This window comes from Quercus suber, unplaced genomic scaffold (genome assembly GCF_002906115.3).
Source record: "Quercus suber isolate HL8 unplaced genomic scaffold, Cork oak 2.0 scaffold_369, whole genome shotgun sequence".
NCBI classification, from domain to species: Eukaryota; Viridiplantae; Streptophyta; class Magnoliopsida; order Fagales; family Fagaceae; genus Quercus; species Quercus suber.
Genome location: NW_027069821.1, coordinates 135133 through 161367, shown reverse-complemented (window position 1 = coordinate 161367; position 26235 = coordinate 135133). Strand labels below are relative to the sequence as shown.

Sequence of the window (26235 nt, the reverse complement as noted above, 5' to 3'; positions counted from 1 at the left end):
AATTAAAAATCTAAAGTGCAAAATATAATTAGGAGTATAGTTTATAGTAATAAAGTGTAATTTATTTTTTTATTTTTAAAAAATTGAAAAGAAGAGTAATTTGATCTTTTCACATAATAACATATTCTTTCATTCAAGTTAATGGTAAACTTGATGTCATGTTAAGGTGCAAAATGTAATAAAGACTATAATTTAGGATGAAAGTGTAATATGAAATATAGGTTAGGCGGTAAAATGAAATTTTTCTTAAAATTTTATGTCTAGTAATATTCAAATAATTATTTTCAACATTTTAAAGCATATTTGAAAATATATTTATGTCTAATAATTCAAATATTTATCAAGTTTTTCAACTGTCTTAAATATTTTAAATATTAAAAAAATTGAAAATATATTTTATAAGGAAACAAATAGGGTTAATAGAATATATTTTTTGATTTTAATTACTGCAAGAACTGAACTAAACAAATCCTACAGATAAGAGTCCCCCAGCTCTGCACACCTCAACATGGCTTCTACAGTGGCACCACCACTCTCACTACACCACCGCCGCCGCCACCACCACCACACTCCCTTCGTTCACACCCCAATATCAAACACTACCAAACATTCCCTTCTTCCAATCTTCACTCCAAAAGCAACTCTCTCACTGTCCACCAAAACCCACAACAAAAAGAGCAACCCTTTACTTCAAGAAATAAACAAGCTCTGTGAGTCTCGGAACCTCACTGAAGCTCTGAATTTCCTTCAAAGAACAAACGCTCTCAACAATGCAGAAGCTATGGGTGTCCTATTACAGGCCTGTGGTCGCCAAAAGGACATCGAGACTGGCCGGAAAGTCCACGAGCTGGTTTCGAAGTCGACCCAGTTCAGCAATGACTTCGTTCTCAACACCCGTCTCGTTACTATGTACTCCATGTGTGGCTCTCCTTTGGATTCTCGTCTAGTCTTCGATGGGTTACAGAGGAAGAACTTGTTTCTTTGGAATGCACTTGTTAGTGGGTACGTTAGAAATGAGCTTTATGATGGAGCAATCAGCTTGTTTATGGAGCTTATTTCGGTTACAGAGTTTAAACCAGATAATTTTACTTTGCCTTGTGTGATTAAGGCTTGTGCTGGGCTTTTGGATGTGGGGTTGGGGAAAGTGATTCATGGGATGGCAATGAAGATGGGTTTGATTTCTGACGTGTTTGTGGGTAATGCGCTTATTGCAATGTATGGGAAATGTGGGTTTGTTGAGGATGCAGTGGAGGTGTTTGAATATATGCCTGAGAGGAACTTGGTTTCTTGGAATTCCATGATTTCTGGGTTTTCTGAGAATGGGTTTTTTAAAGAGTTTTATAATACATTTAGGGAGATTTTGAAGGGTGAGGAGGGTTTGGTACCGGATGTTGCGACTATTGTCACGATATTACCTATATGTGCAGCTGAAGGAGACGTAGTTATAGGAATGGTAGTTCATTGTTTGGCAGTTAAGTTGGGGCTGAATCATGATTTAATGGTGAATAATGCATTGATACACATGTACTCAAAATGTGGCTACTTAGCTGAAGCCCAAACTTTATTTGCTAAGAGTGATAACAAGAATGTGGTTTCATGGAATACCGTGATTGGAGGTTACTCTGGGGAAGGAAATGTAAGCAGAACATTTGATCTGTTACGGGAGATGCAGATTGAACCATGGAAAATGAAGGTGAATGAGGTCACCATATTGAATGTTTTGCAAGCTTGTTTAGAGGAATCAGAAATGCCTTGCTTGAAGGAACTTCATGGTCATTCATTAAGACATGGGCTTCAAGATGATGAATTGGTGGCCAATGGTTTTGTTGCAGCTTATGCAAAATGTGGGTCACTTAGCTCTGCCGAACATGTGTTCTATGGAATTGAAACTAAGACAGTGAACTCCTGGAATGCACTTATTGGTGGCCATGCACAAAATGGTGATCCAAGAAAGGCCTTAGATTTGTACATTCAAATGACATATTCAGGCTTAGCTCCTGACTGGTATAGCATTGGTAGCCTTATTTTAGCTTGTGCCCACCTGAAATGTTTGCATTATGGCAAAGAGATTCATGGATTTGTGCTACGAAATGGTTTAGAAATGGATTCATTTATTGGAATCTCATTACTATCACTTTATATTCATTGCAGCAAAATGTTATCTGCAAGGGCATTGTTTGATAGGATGGAAAATAAAATTTTAGTATCTTGGAATGCAATGATTGCTGGTTACTCACAAAATGCACTTCCTGATGAATCCCTCAATCTCTTCCGTCAAATGCTTTCTAATGGAATTCAACCTTATGAGATTGCCATAACAACTATATTTGGGGCTTGTTCTCAGCTGTCAGCTCTGCGTTTGGGAAAAGAAATTCATTGCTTTACTTTAAAGGCTAACCTAACAGAAGACGTTTTTGTTGGTTGTTCACTCATAGATATGTATGCAAAAAGTGGCTGCATAGAACAATCTCAAAGGGTTTTTGACAGTTTAAAGGAGAAAGATGAGGCATCGTGGAATGTTATAATTGCAGGATATGGAATTCATGGACATGGAAACAAGGCCATGGAGCTATTTGAAAAAATGCAAAGATCAGGCTACAAGGCTGATGGGTTTACATTTATAGGACTTCTAATGGCATGTAGCCATGCTGGGTTGGTTAAAGAGGGGTTAAAATATCTCAATCAGATGCAAAGTTTGTATGGAATAGAGCCAAAACTGGAACATTATGCCTGTGTTGTGGACATGCTGGGTCGAGCTGGCCAATTGGATGAAGCTCTAAAGCTCATACTAGAGATGCCTGAAGAACCAGATGCTGGAATCTGGAGCTCATTGCTCAGTTCCTGCAGAATTTATGGTGATTTGGATATGGGAATAAAAGTCGCAGAAAAGTTACTAGCACTGGAACCAGACAAAGCAGAGACTTATGTTCTACTCTCAAATTTATATGCTGGGTCAGGGAAATGGGATGATGTGAGAAGGGTGCGGCAAATAATGAAGGAGACTGGCCTTCAGAAAGATGCTGGCCGCAGTTGGATTGAACTTGGAGGGGAAGTTTTTAGCTTTGTTGTGGGTGATGAGTTGCTACCAGAGTCAGAAGAGATCCGAGATGTATGGAGAAGATTAGAGGAGAAGATTAGCATAATTGGATATAAACCCAACACAGATTCCGTGCTTCATGAATTGAGAGAAGAGGAGAAGATTGAGGTGTTACGGGGACACAGTGAGAAGCTTGCAATTTCTTTTGGGTTGTTAAAGACGACCAAAGGTGCAACACTGAGGATCTGCAAAAATCTGCGCATTTGTGTAGATTGTCATAATGCGGCTAAGTTGATATCAAAGGCTGTTGAAAGGGAAATAATTGTGAGAGATAACAAACGCTTTCACCATTTCAAAGATGGGTTTTGTTCTTGTCAAGATTATTGGTAGGTGAATGTGTGGGGCTGGGCAAGTATTCTCCAGTCGTATTTTGAGTGAAAATTTCTCAGAGCGTATCAAGGGGTTTCTAGCTGCACAAATGATTGCTTCAGCTTATTCCCACGTTCTCCCATGTCCTTACAACTTGTATGGTAATTAAATTCAATTGACATTGTCCTAATTTCTGAGCATATTCTATGTGAAACACATTGTGCATCTCCTCATTGAAGCTCTTTTCCTAGACAATAAATTTTACATTGTAGATTAAAATTTAGAACTTCTAAAAGGTGGAGGTAGAAAATATGAGCTATGTAAAATACAAAGATCTTATTTTCTAAATGATGAGAAACAGACTTTTTTACCATTAATGGTGGGAAGCATCTCTGTAGTCTGTAGTCAAATTACTGCATAATTTGCCAAGCAGCACCCTATAGCTTCCTAATAGCCCGAGTCATATCTTGCTGTTTAAATATGATAAAGAGGTTAGGGATCAATAGTAACGATTTGTTCACTCAGATGGTTAAGTTGCTGCTGTGACACATCAATACATGCACATTTATTATGTAATGGAAAGAAAAAAACAAATAATAACGAGTATGTGGTGATTTGGAAACATCTAAGATCTTGCTAAGAAAAGTACCTTTCTAAACCTGTTTTCTGTACTAGTCTGTTATGTATCTCATCTAATTTGTAGTATTTTTTTAATATCATTTTCTTTATATTGACATGCTTATAAAGTTTTTAACTTAAATATTTTCTTCTGTTTGATTTTTTTTAGATAGTTGATGCTGAAGTGCTGATTCGCTTACTACACTTTCCTACAATCAGTGAAAGGCTTCAATAGCAAGTATTCTATAAAATCAGGTAGCATTGTAAAGATTATATGTTACAAACTTAGGTGAAATTGCTTATATATAAATGTCGTGTGTTAGATTAATTTGGAAATTTAGTGGTTATATTATAACTATTCTCTAATTTGTTCTGTTTTAGTAACATTGCTGTGTGCTATGCCCTGGCTGTGGCAAGGTGAATCTGTGTTCCTGAGAATGGTACATGCTGCATATGCGCAAGCATTTGTTGCTTGTTGCAGTTAATTGCATATTTGCTGGGAGGATCCATGCGATCAATTAGATAAATAAATCCCATTGATGTCGGAATTATGTCTTTGAAAGTAGTTGCATCATGATGAGAGGCTTAAAAGTAATCGTGTCTGTGTTGTATGCAAAGATGCAAAGTTCAAATTAATGTGTAATCAATCAGTCTCTAGAGAATATGTTTGATATTGTATGTTGAAATCTAATTGCACGATTTGAAGAGGAAGTGTATGAATTGCTTGTGTTGAAAAAATATTCGCACTTTTTAAACCTAAATAAATCCTTTTTTTTTTTTTGGTTGAGGTGTTTTCTTACCCCTCAAATCAATGGTCCAGATCTCTTCTCTGTTTTTACCCTAATTATTGCGCGTATATAAAGCTATAAACACAAATTTCTTTTCTAACCGTACTATTTTGATTCCTCATTTATTTAATTTATCTTTGCTCTCTTACGATATTAATTCTTGCATCACTCGTGTCATTTTCTTTTACAAACCTAAATAGATGTGTGCAGGCAAAGTCAACTATTTTCATTGTTGCAAGATTGAGTACCCAAATTGTCTTCTCACCTGTAAATGTTCGTTCTTTAATTTCTCTTATATCAAATATAATCCAAAGGTGAATTTGTCAAAATTTACATACAATAAAAAGATATTAAGTGAAATTGTAGCTTTATGGTACAAACAAGTTTATTGCCTAACTTTGTCCTTTTAACTGGCTTACACTGAGATCATGGCACAATGTAGACATCAATTTGGTCTTCAAGGTCATTAATCTCATGTAATTTTCCATACTTTCGGAAAATTAGTTGTAATTTTTAATGTCGGTAACCTTCTTTATAAACAAACTAACTCTTAAATACTTTGGTAAGCTTACTGACTTTTATTTATTTATTTGGTGTTTGAAATCTGATAATTTTTTGTATTTGGTGTTTAAATTTCAATTTCAAGTGTGTGAGGAACTTGGGGGATTTGGAGGATCGCATAAGTTGGTTGCTAGATGAAATACTCATCTCTATACTGTCTTTGTTGACAATGAAAGAAGCAATCAAAACTCATGTTCTTTTGCTTAGGTGGAAATATTTGTGGCTGTTCCCTGATACTTTGGACTTTGACAATGCAGATCCAGTGCGGGACATTGTGGCCCAAAAGAAAAAAAATTCAAAATCAGAAGGAGTAAGTTTGTGAAAAGGGTGAACTGTATTCTAAAATTATGTTGAGCCTCTACTATAGACAAGTTCAGAGTCTGTTTTGAGTTAGACAAACATTTTACACGTCACATTGATAAATGGATTGATTTTGTAATCTCAAAGAGAGTCAAAAGGCTTGAATTGGACTTTACGCCATTGATGACTATGATGTTATACATTTACACATAAGCGCTTTACAAGGATTATAAATTCTATTGGAGATTTCCTGACATCCCTTACTCTAATGTGCGTCAATGTAACTGGCAAGCTTCTTGATCACTGCCTTTCCAATTGTCCTGTGCTTGAAAGGTCACATGTTGAACATTCTCTATCTCTAGTGAGACTGAAAATTTTCGGTCCGTCACTGCAGTTGAAGTACTTACACATAATAAATTATTCACAAATTAAAAGTATTGAAATTTTTGCTCCAAATCTTGAGTATTTTGGATTTGTTGGTTCAAGAATAGAGTTGTCTGTTAATTATGCACCCCGTCTTCTAGATGTACTTGTTGGTGGAATATATTCCTCACCTATGAGTTATTTATTTTGCCCTCTGTCAAGCTACTTGTCTCAGCTACAGTGTTTGAAACTCGACATTTGCCATTGCAATTTTGTAAGCACTTTATATTCTTTTGCAATCTCTTTCATGTATGTTTATTCTGTTTTATGCACTGTTATCTTTATCTCTAGTTTGTTATTTTTCAGAATGAATTGGAATTCCCGAATTGAAGTGAGAGTTGCTGCATCTGTTGATGGAAACCTCCTTGGCTTAATCTCTATAATAGGAGCGACACATGTTTTACGGTAATTTTCCATGGAGGTGACTATTCATATTTCATAACTTGCCACTTGAGCATACTAATAGCTTTTTATTCTTTAATTTCGGTGATGCAATTTGCACATTAATTGTTGGCTCATGGTTTTCCATTTTTTTTTATCTATTTAAAAGATATTCCTTGACCACTGCGCACCCTTGGTGCAGTGGTCACTCCACAAGTATAAATGTTTATGGGGTGTGGGGGCAAAGACCAAGATTTTAAGTTCTCAAAAAGGAGTTTTACACGCATATACTCTTAAATTATGTTAGAGTAGAATTTCCATATTGTATATATATATATATAAAAAAGATATTCTTTGAATTTCCATGAGCATTTATATTTTTGGGTAAAGTTTGCCTCCAAACCGGTTTGGAGGAATCTTCTCCAACTCATTATATGGCACTTCATAAAACTATCTATGTGAATTATTTGAACAAATCACATGATTCATTAAATAAATCATGTGACTAAAATTATATGTGGATTGTTTTTTGAGTCGCTATGTAATGGGTTGGAGGAAGTTTCGTCTTAACCGGTTTGGAGGTAAACTTTGTCCTATATTAAAGTCATCATCTTCAATTTCCAAAGTTTAGCAGTTACTTACATATCATCATCATCATTATTATTATTTTTGAATGAAGAAGAAATTTTTTAACAAATTTCCAAAATAGAGTACAGCTGAGCAACATCAATCTACAAACAACAACAACTAATCATCAAATACAGAAAACATTATTCTCCACAACCACATAACAATCAACTAAATATGGCTATATTATTCTTACAGCCTCTGACCTTGCTCTAACATCCTCTCTAATGGCTCTAAATATGGTTTCATTAGATTTAATTTACCCTTCATGTTTTGATCATCATTATTTTTTTGATTTTAATCCATATATTTTTATTTGCTTACACATACTGCTTGAGTATCATTGCTATCTGTTTTGAACTTCCTTACTTTCTTTTTCCCAATTGCATGCATGATTCGATACTTATTTTCCTTTTTCTGAACTGCAGTTGACATGTTTTGCATGGTCTAAACGCCCACATAAATATAGAGAATCAAGGAAGGCGATGAAACATCCCAATGAACACCTCAAGGTGGTGGAAATAAATGGATTTGTGGGGCGTGAAGTAGACATTGATCTTACAGTTTATTTACTCGAAAGTGCCATTAGCCTTGAGAAGATTGTAATTAATCCTTGTACTCCACATTTAGTGGGAACTCCTCAGGATAAAGAGAATGACGGCGCCAGAGAATGTGCTGAGCAGCTAAAGAAACATCTACCCTTAGGAGCTGAGTTAATTATGTTGTAATCACCATCATTAATATTAGCAAGTGGTTATGTGTGATTATCTATATGTTAGAGATTTTAAATTATTTTTACTGTAATGATATTTGATTTTATATCCAAGCGTTTGTAACATGGACTGCTAATTGTTAAAATGTGAAGGTTGTGCCTTCTATTGTTTCTGTTTATTTTGTTTATTCTGTTTTTTAATATGGAAAATGAGCAATGTCAATTGTTCTAGGGAAGATTACTTTCTCACTCGCACACTACACTTGATTTTGTGTGGGAATCCAATGAACATTGACAAACAAGTGTCATGGAATGTTTGAATTCTATATATGGGTACATCTTTGAATGTGTATTGTGGGGCCCTTGTATTTAATGTTTCGATCTTTCTCCTATAGCATCTATTTTGTTTAACATTTTGGTCTCTAATAGAAATTGGGTGTTATTTGGGCTATGAAATTTGTTTTTGTGTTTCTCTGAAATGGGTTTGGATGTTCAATTCTGTCTGTTTTCTTAATGAATTAGTGCTGGAAGTACTACATTTCTTGCTTCTGATAGAGCAGTAGTCAGCCATTTATTACACTTTTAGGTGTGATATTTTGAACTGGTTCACATGGAAAAGGGTGGTTATAATATTGAGGCTCTTAAGCTGAGCTTGTATAACGGTTTAGCTCTCTTTATTGTGTACTTCAAAAATGTTTTGTGAGTTGGTTTAGCTCATCTTCTTGTTAAAAAAAGGGTTGTGGTAGATGATGGTTCTAAACTTTGTCTACACTAGAGTGTTACGAAGAAAGCAATTGGTCAAAGGGTTCACCCAAAAGATAAAATTCCAGAACTGAAAGATGTTACAAGCTCAGCATTTGAAGAAAAACAGTTAAAAACGTTTTCATGTTGCCGAGTGTATGCTACAATTAAGTTTATATAGTCAAAAATTTTAATAAATTAGCGCTGAATATATTTTTAAATTTATAAAATTTAATCTAAATCATAAAATTGATCAATTTCAAATAAGACAAAGTTTAGCTACAAAATTGGTTGTAGCTTAAGACTACAAACTCACTCAATAAAATAAATATTACAACATATTTTAAAAATCTAACTGTTGAATTGCATGTTCTTTACACCCTTAATACACATGTTAAATTTTGTATTAATCGAATATCATTTACTATATAATTTATAAACTTATATTTTGTGCATAAGTTTAAATTACAAAAACTTGCAATTTAAAAAATTTATTGATGACATAGCTATTGATCTTTAATTTTCTTGAAATTTTTCAAGCATAGAGGATATAAAAAAATGATGTAATTCAATGGTGAATTTGTCAAAATTCAAATCCAATAAAAAGATATTAAGTAAGTTTGTAGCCTAAAGTTACAACTAATTTTGTAGCTAAATTTTTTCCTTTCAAATAAATATTATTGTAATAAATTAATAATAAATATCTCTTTATTCACATTCAACTTCAAAGTATCGTCCCCCCTCTTTTTTTTTTTTTTTTTTTTTTTTCAAAGTATCGTAAATTAAAAAAAAAAAATCAGAGTACTAAATTATAATGAAGACGTTGGAGACTTTTTAGACAATATTTTTATAATAATTTCATAACACATTCTAAATCATAAGTTGTTATTGACTTTTAATGTGGGAAAAAAATTAATTTTATTGGTAAACTCATATTAGAATTAGTAACAGCACGTCATACTAAGATTTGTTATGAATAGCTTGTCACCCCTGAAATTTATTGTGAAAATATTGTAGATATATGGTTTGTTTGGAATTAACTTATTTTGCTAAAACTAAAAGCTTTTTACTGAAAGTAAATGTAAAAGTTAACTAAAATAGTATAGTGAGACTCATGAATAATACCAAAAAGTATAGTGAAGTCTATAAATAGTAGCAAAAATAAGCTGACTTTTTAATTTTTGCCAAACATGCACATAGTATTAGTATTCTTAAAAAGGTAAACTAATAAAAAGAATGATTAACAATTGGAAAAAAAAAGAAGATTTATTTACTTAACAATAAAATTATATAGAAATATAATATCTAAAAGCCAAAAAATAAAAATAAAAATAAAAATAAAATTAGTTAGTAAGTTAATAAATCGAGATAAAAACTGGTTAGAGAGAGAACAACCAACTGTACAAAATACTGCAAATTCTTAAAGTCGTCTATACTCTCTACTTCTCTGCTTCTCTCTTCTTCTTCTTCACTTATTATTAGTTTGTGTGTGCCTTTTAAATAATAATAAAATATGGAAATGCCGAACGTGCCATCAAGTTCACCTCCAACACCACCCTCGCCGCCGTCGGCCTCCAATTCGGAGAACTCCGCCACCAGCCCCACCACTTCTCTCACTCCACCTAACCCACTTCACCTTCAGGTCCTCTCTCTCTCTCTCTCTGTTTATTTGTAATTAAATAACACTATTTTTCTGTTCTGTTTTGTTTTAGATTATTAACATTAAAGAGGGTTTCTTGTTGTATTGTGTTTGTTAAGGTTGTCGACGAAGGACCAACCCCGAATAATGGATCTCTCAATGTCGACGACAAAAAGCCTGACTTTCCACACCAACACTTCCAGTTAGTTTTTTAATTATTTATTTTTTCTCTGTCTTTTGTTGCATGCATGTCTGTACTAAAATTCTGGGGTTGTGATCTTTATAGGTTTTAGAATTTAATCCCATATTCGAATATGTTCGTCATTGTTTCTTGTTTTTGTTTAGTGTATGATTGGTTTTTTTTTTTTTTTTTTTTCCCACCAAACCAAATGGGTTCTTTTTAATAAAACAAAATAAGGACCTAGCTTATGTTATACTTAAACATCTATTTGCTCGTGTTCTCTGAAAATCAATGGAAATTTAGAAGGAAAAAAAGAAAAAAGAAAAAGAAAAGAAACTTTATAACAAAAGAGAAAACAAATAAATAATTAAAGAAAAAATGTATTTTTGCCTACAACCAAGGAGCTGTTGATTTCATAATTTGAATAGGAATATGGTCAAACTTTGAAGGGTAAAAAATGGTGAAAATTTGTAGTTCAAGAGTTAATTTCCTTTGCTTTTGCATTATTTTGACATACCAGATGAATTATGAAGGAAGGTCACAAAACAAGCTTAAGTGATACTTTATAGGATTCTTCAGTGAATTAAGCTGCCTTAAATACCTTTATATGGAAAATTTTATGTATCAGATTAGTGAAAAGTAGGAAAGATTGATAACTGTACTAATTTACAAACTGAATTTCCCTTTAACGTTACAACATTGTGGAACTAAATTGCAAAAACCAGCTTTTAATATGTATCAACATGGCTTGAAGAGTGTGAGCAGAAGATGCCAGTAGATGTGAGAAAAAACAAAATTGGAGCTGTTAATGACCATTAATGAAATTGTTAAAACAATGGTTAAAAAACCTCTAGAATCCATTAATGTATATGCTGACACAAGCACAGCCTCTGATATGGATACAAGGTATCTAACATGGTGGCTGCAACGAACTGCAACATGGGCATAAGTACCTGACAAAGCAGGTGGCTTGGAAATCTCCAAAGGATTTAAAAAAGGTTGAGCTTTATTTCCCATCTCACTTGATGACAAGAAAAGAAATCTGTCAATGTTAATTTAAACAACAAAATTTGAGGATTTTACGGGCTCCTAAGCTTGCCAAGAGCTGTGTAGCTCAACTGGTTGGCACCTTCTGGTGTTTCACCTGCTCTTTCTTAGTCCTTTTAAAAGATGATTGAAGCATTCTAATTTTCACTTCAGGGTTTTTAAGGTTTTAATAATTTTGTTAATTTTTGTGCTTTGTCTTGTATTGGTTTAAGATCAAGTATGTCCTTCCTTCTATGGATTTCACTTTTATTTAAGGTACCATAAATTGCTACTACTTGGAATTTATCCATCAGAATTAATTAGAAGCAATGATATCTTTCTACATGGGATTTCCTTAGATTACATTAGTGATGATGCTGTTATTTGTGTACTGCTAGGGTAAGCCCATATAAATGAATTACAAAAAGTAATAAAATTTATTGCTATTTTTTTTCCTCTCAAGTTTAATTCACTTGGAGAAAATTCTGGCAGCAATAATTTACCCCTTGTTAGTAACATCTTCTGCAATGCTTTAATTTTTGTTTGTATTACCAGTTAGTGTTTTCCTTGTGTGGTGTTGTGTGACCATACACGGTTATACTACATCACAATGAAGAACCATAAATATTCATCTAAATTTTGAAAGTTGTTCTGCAATAACAGTATACCACCTGATGTTATTGTAAAGAATGTGTGTGTGTGTTGGGGGGGGTGGGGGGGGGTGGATGGGGGGCACATGACTCAAGGGTAAAAACATTGTTTCAAATCTTTCTCTCTCCCTCTTTCTCTTGCACGTTTGTGCATAGCCACTGCACAAAAGATGACTAAGTCACCAAGTAATTTGGTCAACAGCCTTCATATGATTTCAAATATGACTTTAAGTATATTTAAAAAAAAAAAAAAAAGTATGGCTTTAAGCTTAGACGTCCATATTATGATGCTTGGATTTTATTTCTTTGTTTTGGTAACTGCTAACCAGGTTCACACTTTAGATAATATACATGAGTTGTGTATCTTTAATTAGAGCTTGTAATTAGGTAGAAATATTAAGCAACTTAGATCAGATGCTAGTCTTAAGTATATCTGTACTGTCCAAAAATAATAAGTCTCAAGCATATCAGTAGAAAGGATAGCTGATGCTTTTTCTGTTGTCTACAATTATACTAACCTTTTTGTGCTTTGTGAGTCCTTATAATTACTTTTTCTTTCATTTTTGTTTTTAAAAAATATGTATCTTTAAAATGGCCCATATAGCCTTTCTATAACTTATGTAGTTTTAACTCCCTGTCCCAAACAAATGCCTTTTTTTGTTGTTGTTGCTATGTTAAATTTTGTACTTTTCCAATGTTTTCGTACAAATTATATCCCTTATACAGTTATACCTTTGAAATGGTAATTACATAAGAAATTACTAAAAGATTATTGTCAATGCATTTCTTGATTCTAAAAAAGATTTCCTTGTTTGAACAAGGACACTCATTTTGGGACAAGGGGATACTATCTTTAGATCTATATAAGAGGCTACATGATATAGCGTGATCTTCATTTTTGTTAGGTTTCTTGACAGCACAGACTACATTGAGAAGTTCAAGAAATATGAAGCTGACTACACTTTCCGGTTGATGGCAAAATACTTCTCTAAGAAGAATCTATATGGAGGTAAACAGTATTTGATATAACTTTGAATTTTATAATAGGGGTTATTCTATTTGTCTCTTTTTTTTTTTTCTTTTGTTTAAATTCTTTTGTGCCCTGCATAGTCTTGGACAATTTGGTTTCTCATTTTCGTACTTAATTGAGTGGAAATTAGGCAATTGATTTTCTTTATTCTCAGTTCTCTCCCTCATTCAGAGAAAAGATTTTGTGGGTGGTCAGTTTTCTTATCAACTTATATAAATTCTTCAATAATGTAATTTTCAGTTACTGTCATCAGCCAAAAAATTTATGATTTCAACTCTCTCTCTTTGGTGTGTTCTTTTTATGTAATAATACCTTTGTCCTAGGGTACGTTTTAATCTTTTATTCTTATTACCATCTTTAGCCACTAGGAATTTGAGATTGCTTTTTTTGACTTGCTTTTTTTTGAAACATTTTGTACTTACCATCATTTGGTCACATTTTATTTATATATGAATCTGTGTCAAAATCGTATCATTGTGGAGCAAACCATAAAATGTATTTGCATTTCTGTCCTTCTGTTGGCTTGTGCACCTCTCATGTAGGCTCTCAAGGTATAATTGCTGAAATCCTATTTGGTGTACATGTTGTCTAATAGATTTTAAGCCCGATGAAAACTCTTTGTATTCTAGTCATATCTCAAGCAAGTTCAGGATCTTCCTGATAGCCATTTAATTTTGCACTTCTTTCATATATTCTTTCTTGTTGCCTGCAAGGTAAAGGATTTGTAGATTGATGTCATGTATGAAGTGGTGATTATGCAAGTTTCTCAGGTTTTAATGTTGAAGGGCAAAGTAGAACACAAGACAAAGATTCAATTTCCACTGGTTGACCATAATATACTTTTTCTTCAATGAACTTAATTTTTTGTTGTACTAGAATGAAAATTTATGATGCATGTAAGTTACTTAATGATTCATTATTGTAGTGGATGTCATCATCATCATCATCATTATCATAATGATTGAGTTTTATCTGTCATTTGCAGGCAACATATTTGATGAGAACATGACAATAGATGACGAGGTCATAAAGTCAAGCAGGTACAATGAAATTGAAGCATGTGTTTTTTATCTGGAATTTGCATATGCTGCAGCAGAAGCTAATCTATTTTAGGCCCTATTGTGTGAAGGTGGCCTTGTACCCGATCATATGCAAACCCAGTGCAGGGTTTTGAAGACCAAAGCAGCAGTATTCCAGCTTATTCAGATGAAACTCCAACTGATATATCAAACGGGAAGCACCCAGTAAGAAAGACTAGCTGAAGACATTTGCTACCTTAACCATACTCTTAGATCTACCTGTATGGAACGTGGTACCGTATATTATTTATGATGTAGACAATCGGGTTACTGGATGAAATGAACCACAACTTCACGTAACCTCCCATTTAGTGTAAGAAATGTCCACGGTTCAGAATTTACAATTTATCAACGCTATTGGATCTGGAAACATACAATTTATCAATGCTTTTGCATCCAGAAACACAAGTAAATCAGCCATCATAAATAATTAGGTTGGAGGGAGCAAAGTGCTGAAAAATGACAGGAACTATATTCAATTGAAATGGAGATCTTTCCCAACATAAAAATAGCTACATAAATTAAGTGGAAAAAATTTGAACGTATTCTTTTTTTCTTTTTCTTTTTTTTTTGAGAAAGTTGAACGTATTCTGTTGATCAAGCTAAATGTCTTGTACTTATTAAGGTTTTTGTAATATTAAAATGCGAGGAGGGATGGTTTTATTCTATATCTTTTTGCAATGATTTCAATTCCTAAATGCAAAGTTTGATCTCTCCCAGAAGGACCTTTGCTTTTGAGGACCTGGTCAACAGTGATAACTAAGCAACTCATCCTTGAATCAATTTCATGATTTGCATGATGAGCCTTGTTTGGCTCCATAAGCCAATCCTGAATATGGTTCCGAAAGCTCAAGCAGCCCAAATTTGTTTTGACTGAGAATTAAAAGAACAAAAAGGCATCCAAATCCATATGTATGTCTCAACCAATATGCTTAATGAATTTGGTGAGCTTGCATTTGTAATGCCGAGTTAAGTATGCTATATACGACATCACATACCATACACAATTGGTATTATTTCTGATTATTTGATGTGATGTACTGGAGGAGCCTCTCACTTTTGTTTGGTTCAATCTTAGTATAAATTACACATTAACAATGCCAAATGAAAGACGTACCATTGACAACTAGTGTATGCTATGCCTTTATATGTAACGCTCCAAAATCATAAATAATAAAAGTCTATTCAATCTAACTTCAGGTGTGTAAAGTACCAAATTTCAAACCACAGATAAGCAACTTAAATTTCGGCTAAATTATAGGTGAGTAGGTTATAATTAGCCTATAATACTGTATAGACTATAGTAATACTTATATTTGCAATTAAATAAAAAGTATTACAAATATTTCCCTATATAGGTTGCACCTATATTAGATTTTTTTTTTTTTTTTGAGAGAGTATTGTTAGATGTGATGGTTGTTGTGTTCTATTGTTTCTGTTTATTTTGTTTGTTCTGTATTTTAATTTGAAATACGAGCAATGTCAACTGTTGTAGGGAAGACGTGAGCTCGTCCTTTGTATATATTTGTGGAATGACTATTACATTAAGGGTATGCGATAGTATATATAGATACATCTTTGTGGTATATATGGATACATCTTTGAATGTGTACATTGGGGTACATGTATTTAATGTTTGGATTTATTTATTTATTTATTTTGAGAAGGTTGCAAATCAATATCATATATATATGTGTGTGTGTGTGAAAGAGGAGACTTCATGTGAGAGAGTATGAGGTTTTATTAAGTGACATATTCCCTAAGACTCATTTAAGCTTCCACTTCATTAAAGTTATATAAGAAAGAAAAAAGTTCATGAGAGACCATGTGTTTTTGTCATGTGACACTTTGTTAAGTAATTTTTCATTTAGCTTTTTCCCTTAACTTCTTTACATATTTTGGATTATAATAAAATTTTAAAAAAATTATATTTTACCATTTTAAACTATGCATCAAATTACACTTTGCATCTTAAACTATTCGAACGCACTTTTTGAATCCTGAACTATTACACTTATCATACTTTATACCTTGGTGTTACTTTTGCTGTTATATTTAACTAATACATGTGACAAGTATATGCATTTTGCTTAAGTGGTACGAACTTAAAAGATCGAAACAACTTTCTTCAAAATTAGATTCAGATTCTTGTAAACACCTTGACTGCTAGCCAAGAGATAAAGCGTTTGACGTGGCCTCCATCAAGTTGACCTTAAGGTGATCTGTTATCTGTCACAGTATCAAGAGATAAAGCGTTTTACTGGCTCTCCGTGGATGCTTAGAAATGGGTTCTTACATTAGGAGAATCTCTTTAGCATTTTTTTTCCTAAAAAATCATGTCCTGACAGCACTAAAAACAACTCTCTATAACCATATTTCCACAGCAAACCACATGGATATGCTAGTTATCATGCCAAGGTTATAATATGGGATGGTGGAGTGGAAGCAATTTTTGAATTGGAGATTTAGGATTTACAAGAATCTGAATTTGGAGAAGAAGATAGGGAGAGAGGTGGAAAAAATTGGCTTTTGTTTTAATTGATTTTGAAGAATGGTATTTTGGTCTTTTAAGTTTGTTTCACTTAAGCAAAATGCATGTGCTTGTCACATGCAATAGCATTATGTCAAATATAACAACAAAAGTAACACCGGGGTGTAAAGTGTGATAGTTTATAGTGCAAAGTATCTTTGAATAATTTATGGAATAAAGTAAAATCTGATGCATAGTTTTGTAGTAAAGTGTAATTTTTTCAAAATTCCATTAATAGAATATTACTATTTTCATTGAGTATTTCACCCATTACTATCATACTTCACTAACATAAACATGACATATAAATTTTGGATGATATTTCTATAAGGCAGCTAAACATTAACATGAAGTTACAAAATTTTTATGCTAACTCCAAGCCAATGAAGAAAAAAAAAATTATGATTAAAATTTCAGCCAAAAAAAAAAATGATTAAACAAATAATCAACTTTATTACACCACTTTTTTTTTTGAGAAGATATTGCCCACATAATAATAATTTCTAATTTATGTAACATTTTCTCTATAGTCTAAATTCTTCATCCCCTTAATTTTGTATTACATCATTAATTTAACACAAACCTCTTCATGTTTCGCAACATTACTTTATGTTATTACTTAAAAATATTTCGAACATTCTATATGAGTTTTTCACATAACAGCTTAAAGCATTATCCACGTATTGCACGGGGCCATCACTAGTTTTATTAAGATGAGCAAGTCAAATCGCTAAAATTATAGAACTGGAAGAACATTCTCCATCACACTAAAAAAATACTAACTGTTTGGTATGTTTGGTATGTTTAGCAAGGTTGTGAGCAACAAATTTCCTTGTCTCTTGGAATGGAAAANTAGATTTTTTTTTTTTTTTTGAGAGAGTTTCTTATGGCGTTCGCTCTTGATGATAGCTCTTTATCATCAGACCAAGACACCAATCAGTTTTTGGTGTAAATAAGAATTGAACCCTAGATCTTTTATTCAACCATCAGAGACTTTACTAGTTGAGCTAACTGGAACTCTCTACCTATATTTGAAGTTGATATCTATTAAAGGCAATACTTTTTATTTCCCTTTCAATAGCCTTTGATATCAACTTAGCTGCATCTTACGACAAGAGTAAACCTTCGGTCTGGAGTTGGCATAAATGGGCTAATTTATGCCACCAATAAATGAATGCCACGTCAAATTTGTATTAAAAACCAATACACTCTTGCACCCACAATTATATCTCAACTAGTCACTAACTTGTGCTATGCACGAGAACTTACCTATTTGTGAAGTAGATTAAAATAATTTTATAAATTTTTTAAGAAACTACATCATTGCATGATTTGCTGTTGTATAACTTCAATTTGTGTTACAATTTAATAAAACAACATCAATAAAGGAATCTAATATAAAAAAAAAAAAAAAAAAAAAAATTTCCTCACCTATGAGATGACCATAAGAAGCAAAATAAGTATATTTACAAATCAAAGACTAATCAAAAGGGAAACATACAGAGTTCCAATAGCATCAAGACTAATCAAAAGGGAAACATTAGAAGGGGGGACTGGAAAATTACAAAATCCTGGGAAAGAAAAAATTGATACGAATCTTCAGAGCCGTACCACAAGATTCTCTCTCCGGTCTTCTTCTTCGATTACGGTAAAAATAGGTGAGTCTGCAGAAGCATTAATTTGCTCAAAAGGCAGAACGGTAGTTTCTCAACTTTTCTTTGTTTTTATTTTGTTTTCTCTCTAAACTTCCTCTTTGTTCATCGGTGTGGTACTGTGATAGTGATTTTTATATATATATTTTTTTAAAAAAACCCTTAAATATTATCTTATAGAAGAGGTGGCCTTAAGTTTTCTGCTGGAAGGAAAATTTCTTACATTAATATACATGAACCATAGCAAAAACTACCCAGAAACAAACTCAGTCCCAAAACATCCAATCTCGAAGCCCTATCTTGGACCCAACTGGAATTGGGAAACCATGAGAGGACCCTTGAACTGCCCATTTTGCCAACAACTGCAGTCCCTCCTAAATCGTAACTTTGAATCTAATCCAATCCCTAGTAGTAGTTGATAGAGTTTCATTTGTGCAAGTTCTATGCAAAAAATGATCAATTCATCCGGTGGCGGAGCTAGGGCAAAAACCTAGAGTTTGAAATTGTAAAAACACCTAGAGATAGAAGGAAAAAAAAAAAGTGCTGTCTTTGGAGTTTTAGTGGTATGAACATTAAGTAGTTTTATTATTATTATTATTATGGGTACAATATGGGATCCGCTAATTAAAATAGTGAGAGATATGAACAAATTTCAATAACTTTAGGGTTACAAAATTTTACATAATTGTTAAGTGGTTAATTGTTAACTAGTAAATAAATAAGAATGTGGAAGATGAGTCCAAATAAAAAATAAAAAAGTAAAAATTTACTAACTTAATTATTGTGAAAATTATTGTGTTTCTTATTATGTAAATAAATTAAATAAAAAATAAAAAGCAGAAGTGTTGTGAAAGTGAAAATCTGAGACAAGCCAAAAAGTTAGAGGTTCTTTTGCCTTTGATGTGTTCGGATCAAAAATAAAAAATATAATATTTTGATGTGTTAGGGAACTTCTTGCTGCTTTTATTACGGCGGCAGGTTCTTTTATTTTCTTTTGTCTTTTTCAGTAAGAATGTGTCAGTTTTTTATTCCAGTGTTTTTTTTTTTTTTTTTTTCCTATGACAATGAATTACAAGGGGCAAAGGCTTCATATATGCCTATAGCTATGAAAGTTTTGGAGGAGTCAGGGGGTCAGTTGCGCCCCGCCACACCCCCCCCCGCGCGGGCTCCTTCCCTGAATTCATCACGCATCACTCACTTTATATACTTTTAAGTTAACAAAATTAAAGTTAAGAATATATAAAGAAGTGAAGAAGTAAACCCAATAATATTTTATTAGAATTACGTCTCTATTGGTAATAATTGGTGAATAAGTGTCCGTTTGGCAGAGATTATTTTTGTCAACTTATTTTACTATTTAACTTATTTTTGCTACTATTTATAGATTTCACTATACTTTTTAGTACTATTCATTAGTCTTCTCACTGTACTATTTAAGTTAATTTTTACTTTCAACAAAAAGTTTTCAATTTCTAAACTTAATTTTATTATTCAATTCATCAATTTGTTTGAATAACTCATTGGAGGAAAACAGAGACCCCAAAGATATTTTGCTGAATATATATGTTATAAAGTTATTGTTTTCTCTTTATTTTTGACTCGTCTCTGCTCCGCAAGTCTCGATTATTGGCTCGATTTTATTCTACATTTGGTCTACAAGGTCGTTAATCTCATATTTCTCTAATTTTGCAGCTCTTGTTTAAATGGACAAGTCATCCCACAAGGTAAAAAATAAAAATATCACCTTTCAGAAAATTAGTTGTAATTTTTAAGCTCATTGAACGTTCTTTATAGACAAAGTAACTCTTTTGTGAAATTGTTGAATACTTTGGTATAGCTTACTGACTTATTTTTTCTTGTGTGTATTTGGCGTTCGAAATTTTAAGTGTATTAGGAACTCGGAGGATCTCATTAGTCAGTTGCCAGATGAAATACTCATCTCTATACTGTCTCCCTTGAAAATGAAAGAAGCAATCAGAACTAGTGTTCTTTCTCATAGATGGGAATGGTTGTGGTCATTCACTGATACTTTGGACTTTGACGATCCAGATACAATGCAGGACATTGACGTCTGAAAGAAAAAATTGAAAACCGAAAGGAAAAAGTTTGTGAAAAGGGTGAACCGAATTCTAGGATTACATCAAGCCTCAACTATCGACAAGTTCAGAGTTTGTTTTGAGTTAGGCAAAAATTCTACACGTCATATTGATAGCTGGCTTGACTTTGTAATCTCAAAGAGAGTCAAAAGGCTTGAATTGGACTTTACACCATTGGAAAGTATAAGGCAATGAGGCATTATTCTACATTTCCACATGAGCAGCTCACAAGAATAATAAGTAAAATTGGAGTACCTTGTATCAATTTCCTGACATCCCTCACTCTAAAGTACGTCAATGTAACTGGTGAGCTTCTTGAGCACTGCCTTTCCAATTGTCCTGTGCTTGAAAAGTTACATGTTGCCCGTTCTCAATCTCTAGTGAGACTGAAGATTTCCGGTCTGTCACTGCAGTTGAAGTACTTACACATAATAAATTGTACACAAATTAAAAGTATTGACATTTTTGCTCCAAATCTGAAGTCTTTTGGATTTGTTGGTCCAAGAATAGAGTTGTATGTTAATTATGCACCCTGTCTCGTAGATGTACTTATTGGTGGAATATATCCTGTACGAATCAGTTATTTATTTTGCCCTCTGTCAAACTACTTGTCTCAGCTACAGTGTTTGATGCTTGACATTTGCAATTTCAATGATGTAAGCACTTAAAATTCTTTTGCAATCGCTTGCATGTATATTTATTCTGTTTTATGCACTGTTCTCTTATCTCTAGTTTGTTCATTTTCAGGATAACTTGGAATTCCCTGAATTACAAGGCTTGCTTAATCTTAGACGCCTTGAAGTGAGAGTTGCTGCATGTGATGATGGAAGCCTCCTTGGCTTAATACCTTTAATTGAAGCGACACATGTTTTACATAAATTTTCCTTGGAGGTGACAATTCGTACTTCATAACTTGCCACTTAAGCATACTAATAGCTTTTATTCTTTAATTTAGGTGATGCAATTTGCACATTAATTGTTGGCTCATGGTTTTCCTTCTTTTTATCTATTGAAGAGATATTCCTTGAATTTCCATGAGCATTTATANCCTTGGTAAAGCTTACTGACTTATTTTTTCTTGTGTGTATTTGGTGTTTGAAATCTTAAGTGTATTAGGAACTCGGAGGATCTCATTAGTCAGTTGCCAGATGAAATACTCATCTCTATACTGTCTCCCTTGAAAATGAAAGAAGCAATCAGAACTAGTGTTCTTTCTCATAGATGGGAATGTTTGTGGTCATTCACTGATACTTTGGACTTTGACGATCCAGATACAATGCAGGAAATTGACGCCCGAAAGAAAAAATTGAAAACCGAAAGGAAAAAGTTTGTGAAAATGGTGAACCGTATTCTAGGATTACATCAAGCCTCAACTATTGACAAGTTCAGAGTTTGTTTTGAGTTAGGCAAAAAAACAAGAAAAATAATAATAGATTATAAGAAACAGCCCATTAGCCCAAAAAAAAAAAAAAAAAAAAAAACTCCTAGCTATATCAAAAGTGAAAGAGAGCAATGAGCAAATTGAACCTCTAACACCCTTCAATACTTTGATCAATGTCGTGTGCCACTCGGGAGCTTTGGTATCAACTTTCAGAGAACAACTCTGCAAAACGTAATATGAAAAGCACTATATCATGTTAAGAAAAAGATATAAAACACACAAACAAAAAGGCTAAGGATGAATGAAAAAAAATGACTAACCATGTATCCGGGGATGGCCATTGAAAACAAGCTTGCTATAACAGGAGACAAAAGGTTTTCTTCTAAAACCTTAAACTTGAACGCAGAATGTTGTAAGAAAATGACTTTCTAAAGCTTTAGGTTAATACATATAGGGTTGGTTCGTTTATATATATAGGTGAAGCCGCACGCGAAGGCCAAGTAACTAAAAAAAATCTAGGGTTAGGTTTCAGTTATGGAAGTTTTATAAGTAATAGTGTATCAACCGTAAATCACAATCTAATTCTGGTAAGAATATTTGGTATATATGTTCTTAATTATGTCACGTGATTCGTGAAGGTTTTATTTCTCCGCATAAAATCAGAAGATTTTATTTTCCCATTATAAACTATTGGATTTCTTATTTTATTTTATTTTTCGAGAATCATATAATTAAAATGGATTTTTTTTTTTTTTTGAGAATCAATATAAAATGGATTTCAATTCCAAATAAACTTTTTTTTTTGTTATTTTTGAGAATCTAATTCCAAATAAACCAATCGTGAAATTAGGGATTCCAAAACCTTATTTGTAGCTAATTAAGGTTTTTTCTCATAACCAATAAATAAGACTAATTAAACCCATTCAACCACTTATGAGATCTCATCCTTCCGCTTATAAGATCACATCCTTTATGGCCTGTTTGGATGAAAGAGGGGAGGAGGGAGAGTAGAGTAGAGTTAGCTAAAAATAAGCTAATTTTGTGTTAAATCTACTCTACTCCCCCTCCCCCCCCCCTTCCCTCAATCCAAACAGACCATTAGTGTTAGTTATGTGGGCCCGGGAGATAAATAACAAAGTTTAGCTACAAAATTGCTTGTAGTTTAAGACTACAACCTTATTCAATATCTTTTTATTGGAAATAAATTTTAACAAATCCATCATTGGATTTAGGGCTGTCCACGGGTCGGTCCAGGTCGGGTTTGTGCCCAACCCGAAATCGACCCGATCACTTCGAGTTTCCCATGCTTAGACCCACCGCCAACCGATGAACAGAGTCAGTTCGAGTGGTCGGATTTTCGTCGAGTTCAGATCGATCCTTGGTCAGTTTCGGGTTGTGAGAAAATCTACTGGATTTTGCCAAAAGCCACTGGATCTTGATGAGATCTCAATGGATCTCGAAGAGATCAAGCCGATCTCAGTGAGATCTGGCTAGTTCTCGATGAGATCTCGGCATATCGGACAAAAAATGGGTGATTTTCCTTTGAGTTCAAGCCGAATCTCAATAGATCGGACAGAAAATGGGCGATTTTCCTTCAAGTTCAGGCCAGATCTCAACAGATCAAATAGAAAATGAGCGATTTTCTATTCAGATATAGTCAGGTCGGTTAAATATCGGTTTCTCAGCCTCAAACCCGCCAATCGACCCATCGTTTTTGGGTTCAGGGAGCAGAGACCCACCGCCGACCCGTCACCGGCGTCAGGTTGGCCGGTTCTCGAGCCGAATCAGACAGTTCCAAAGGGTGGGTCGGGTTCCGGATCTGGCTGGACACCCCTAATTGGATTATATCTTCTTCTTATATTCTTCATACTTGCAAAATTTCTAGAAAATTAAAAATCAATAGCTATGTTATTCATAAATTGTTTAAATTGGAAAAGCTATGTTATCAATAAATTGTTTAAATTGCAAGTTTTTATAGTTTAAAATTATGCATAAAATATAAACTTATAGATTATATAGTAAATAATTTCTGATTAACACAAAATTTGACATGTATATTAAGAGTGTAAAAAGCATGCAATTCAACGGTTAAATTTTCAAAACATAAAATAATATTTATTTTATTAAATAAGGTTATAACTAATTTTGTAATTAAATTTTGTCCGGAGATAAATGTCCCGGACTTTTCTGTAACTTCACTTAGAAAGATCGGCATTGGCGTATCAACCGTTTACAGGAACAATATATATTGCCCTAAGGTGACTGGATTGATCATTAATCTCAAAAGCTAAACTGAAGACTAAATCAATATGTATCGCATTAATTACTCCCCCAACTACCCACTCAGACCTTCCACTCAAGATTTAATGCAATCTGACTTATTTTCGAGCAAGACTCCAACCAATTGAGAAGAGCATGAAATCCAACAACTAGGGGTGTGCAAAAAACCGAAGAACCGAAAAAACCACTTCAAACCGGCCGAACATATGTAAAAATTTCGGTTCGGTTTCGGTTAGGTTCGGTTCGGTTTCGGTTTTATTTTATAAAAAATCGAAAATTTCGGTTCAGTTTTCGGTGTCAAATTTTAATACACCGAACCGAACCGAAATATTATTATTTAGTAATATCATTAATATATTATTATATTAAATATAAAATATTTTGTAAATGTTTAACACTCTACTCTCTCTACCGGATATTTTCAAAAAAAAAAAAGATTTGCTTTTCAGCTTTTGGCAGTTGGCAGGTATGCTTTGCCAGCTTTGCTTTGGGCAGTGGGCAAAGTCCAATCCATCAAGAAACTAAGTTCAAACTAAGTTACCAAACTAAGTTATCAAGTGACTAAAGGAAACTAAGTTCAGTAAGTTGCAGTGGGCCTTTTTCTTTTTTTTTCAGTCATCACTTCAAAGTTTCAAATTTCAAATGATCCGGCTAGCATTTTAAAATCTATTAGATTTTAATCACCTATAATTAAACTAGCTAATTATCTAATTAAACTAAAACTAATTGAACTATAAAAGGAAAAAGTGGAAACCCTACCCTACATACCCAGCCCACTCTTTCATTTTCACTCTCAGTCTCACCCTTTCACTCTCTAACATTCAGACCTCAGGCCGCCCCACTTCCTACCTCTCACACTTTCCACTCCTTCCCTCTGCCGTCGCCTCCACACGCCGCCCTCTCCACGATCATCGGCTTCTCATCTCCCACAGTGAGTCTGTCTTCCCCACACTTTCACTCTCCCTCTGCCGTCGTCGTCGCCCTCACACTTTCACTTTCACTTTCACGCCACCCTCCACATGCCGCCTCTCTGTTTTATGTTTGTCTTTTGTTTGTGTTTCTCTGTGTTTGGTGTTTTAGGTTTTGAAAATAGAAATCTTGATACTATGACCCACTCTCTGTTTTGTGTTACTCTGTGTTTTGTGTTACTTTGTGTTAGTGGGTTTTGTGTTTTAGGTTTTGAAAATAGAAATCTTGATACCCTCTGACCCTCTCTCTGTTTTGTGTTTCTCTGTGTTATGTGTTTTCTGTTTTGTTTTTTAGGTTTTGAAAATAGAAATATCAATACTCTCTGACCCTCTCTCTGTGTTATGTTTCTCTCTGTTTATTTTTTCAAGTTTTAATGTTTTATATGCAAATAAAGTTAGGGTTTTGAAAAAATCGATAGTGCTTGGCTGCATGTGCTAGTTGGTTTCTTTATTAAAGTTAGCTGATTGCCTTTGAGGTTTGATATATATAAAGTTAGCTGCTTTTTTATTTATTTATTGTTGTGATATTTTTGTTTATTGTTGTTGACATGCTGTGAATCTGTGAGTGTTATGTTAAGTTATTTTCTTATTGATGTTACAGATTTGAAAATCAATAACCCCATATGCTTAACTGTGATGATGTTGTATTTGTTAATAGTTAACGATGTTGGGGTATTTGTTAATAGATTACTTTCTTGTGAAGAGTCCTTTTCTTTTCTTTTTTTTTCTTTTTTTTTTCTTTTTTTTTTTTTTTTTTCTGTTGCTGACTTTTATTGTGTTATACTACTGTTATTGTTACCGTATTTTTTTATATTGTAGACTAGACTCATTTTGGCATTAAATTTTATTTTTTATTTCTTACTTTTTATAGTTGCTGACTTATTGTGTTTTATTTTATTTTGTAGATGAATGAGACAAGAGAAATCCCAGAGGGTCAACACAATGAAGTGGATCAAGGGGCAACCAATGTGCATGAAGACAAAGGCAAACCCCCACTCCCACCAACTGCAGGTAATACTGGTAAAAAAAGATCTATTGTTTGGGGTCATTTTACTGTTATTGAAGGGGGGGAAAAACCTAGGTCAGCTTGTAACTATTGTGGCACAACCTATGCTTGTGACACTAAGTTAAATGGCACTACAGCCATGAGAAATCACATACAATCA

At 33.4% G+C, this 26235-nt stretch overlaps 3 protein-coding genes across 6 annotated transcripts; all 3 read left to right on the top strand.

The window, feature by feature from the left end:
• The first annotated feature begins 461 nt into the window (after positions 1-461).
• LOC112022572 (pentatricopeptide repeat-containing protein At1g18485) lies at positions 462-5945 on the top strand. Of its 3 annotated transcripts, XM_024055189.2 has the most exons (3): positions 462-3567; positions 4194-4279; positions 5631-5945. In XM_024055189.2, the coding sequence occupies exon 1, from the start codon at positions 509-511 to the stop codon at positions 3425-3427; it is 2919 nt and encodes a 972-aa protein (XP_023910957.1). In that variant the 5' UTR covers positions 462-508; the 3' UTR covers positions 3428-3567; positions 4194-4279; positions 5631-5945. The 3 variants fall into 3 exon arrangements, with proteins under 3 accessions (XP_023910957.1, XP_023910956.1, XP_023910958.1); XM_024055188.2 differs by lacking the exon at positions 5631-5945 and having other exon boundaries at positions 462-3562; positions 4194-4390; XM_024055190.2 differs by lacking the exon at positions 5631-5945 and having other exon boundaries at positions 4194-4390.
• Positions 5946-9951: 4006 nt separating this feature from the next.
• LOC112022576 (uncharacterized) lies at positions 9952-14547 on the top strand. Of its 2 annotated transcripts, none has more exons than XM_024055195.2 (5): positions 9952-10199; positions 10316-10398; positions 12971-13062; positions 14069-14123; positions 14213-14547. In XM_024055195.2, exons 1-5 carry the CDS (start codon positions 10071-10073, stop codon positions 14343-14345), a joined length of 492 nt encoding a protein of 163 aa, XP_023910963.2. In that variant the 5' UTR covers positions 9952-10070; the 3' UTR covers positions 14346-14547. The 2 variants fall into 2 exon arrangements, with proteins under 2 accessions (XP_023910963.2, XP_023910961.2); XM_024055193.2 differs by having other exon boundaries at positions 12959-13062.
• Positions 14548-18178: 3631 nt separating this feature from the next.
• On the top strand, positions 18179-21328 carry LOC112022564 (uncharacterized; the record flags this gene model as incomplete). The annotated part of the gene is given in 5 exon segments (XM_065760485.1): positions 18179-18350; positions 20037-20068; positions 20231-20746; positions 20984-21096; positions 21188-21328. Coding segments are annotated over 3 exon segments (369 nt in total), but the record flags the coding sequence as incomplete, so codon positions are not given.
• Between the last annotated feature and the right edge of the window lie 4907 nt (positions 21329-26235).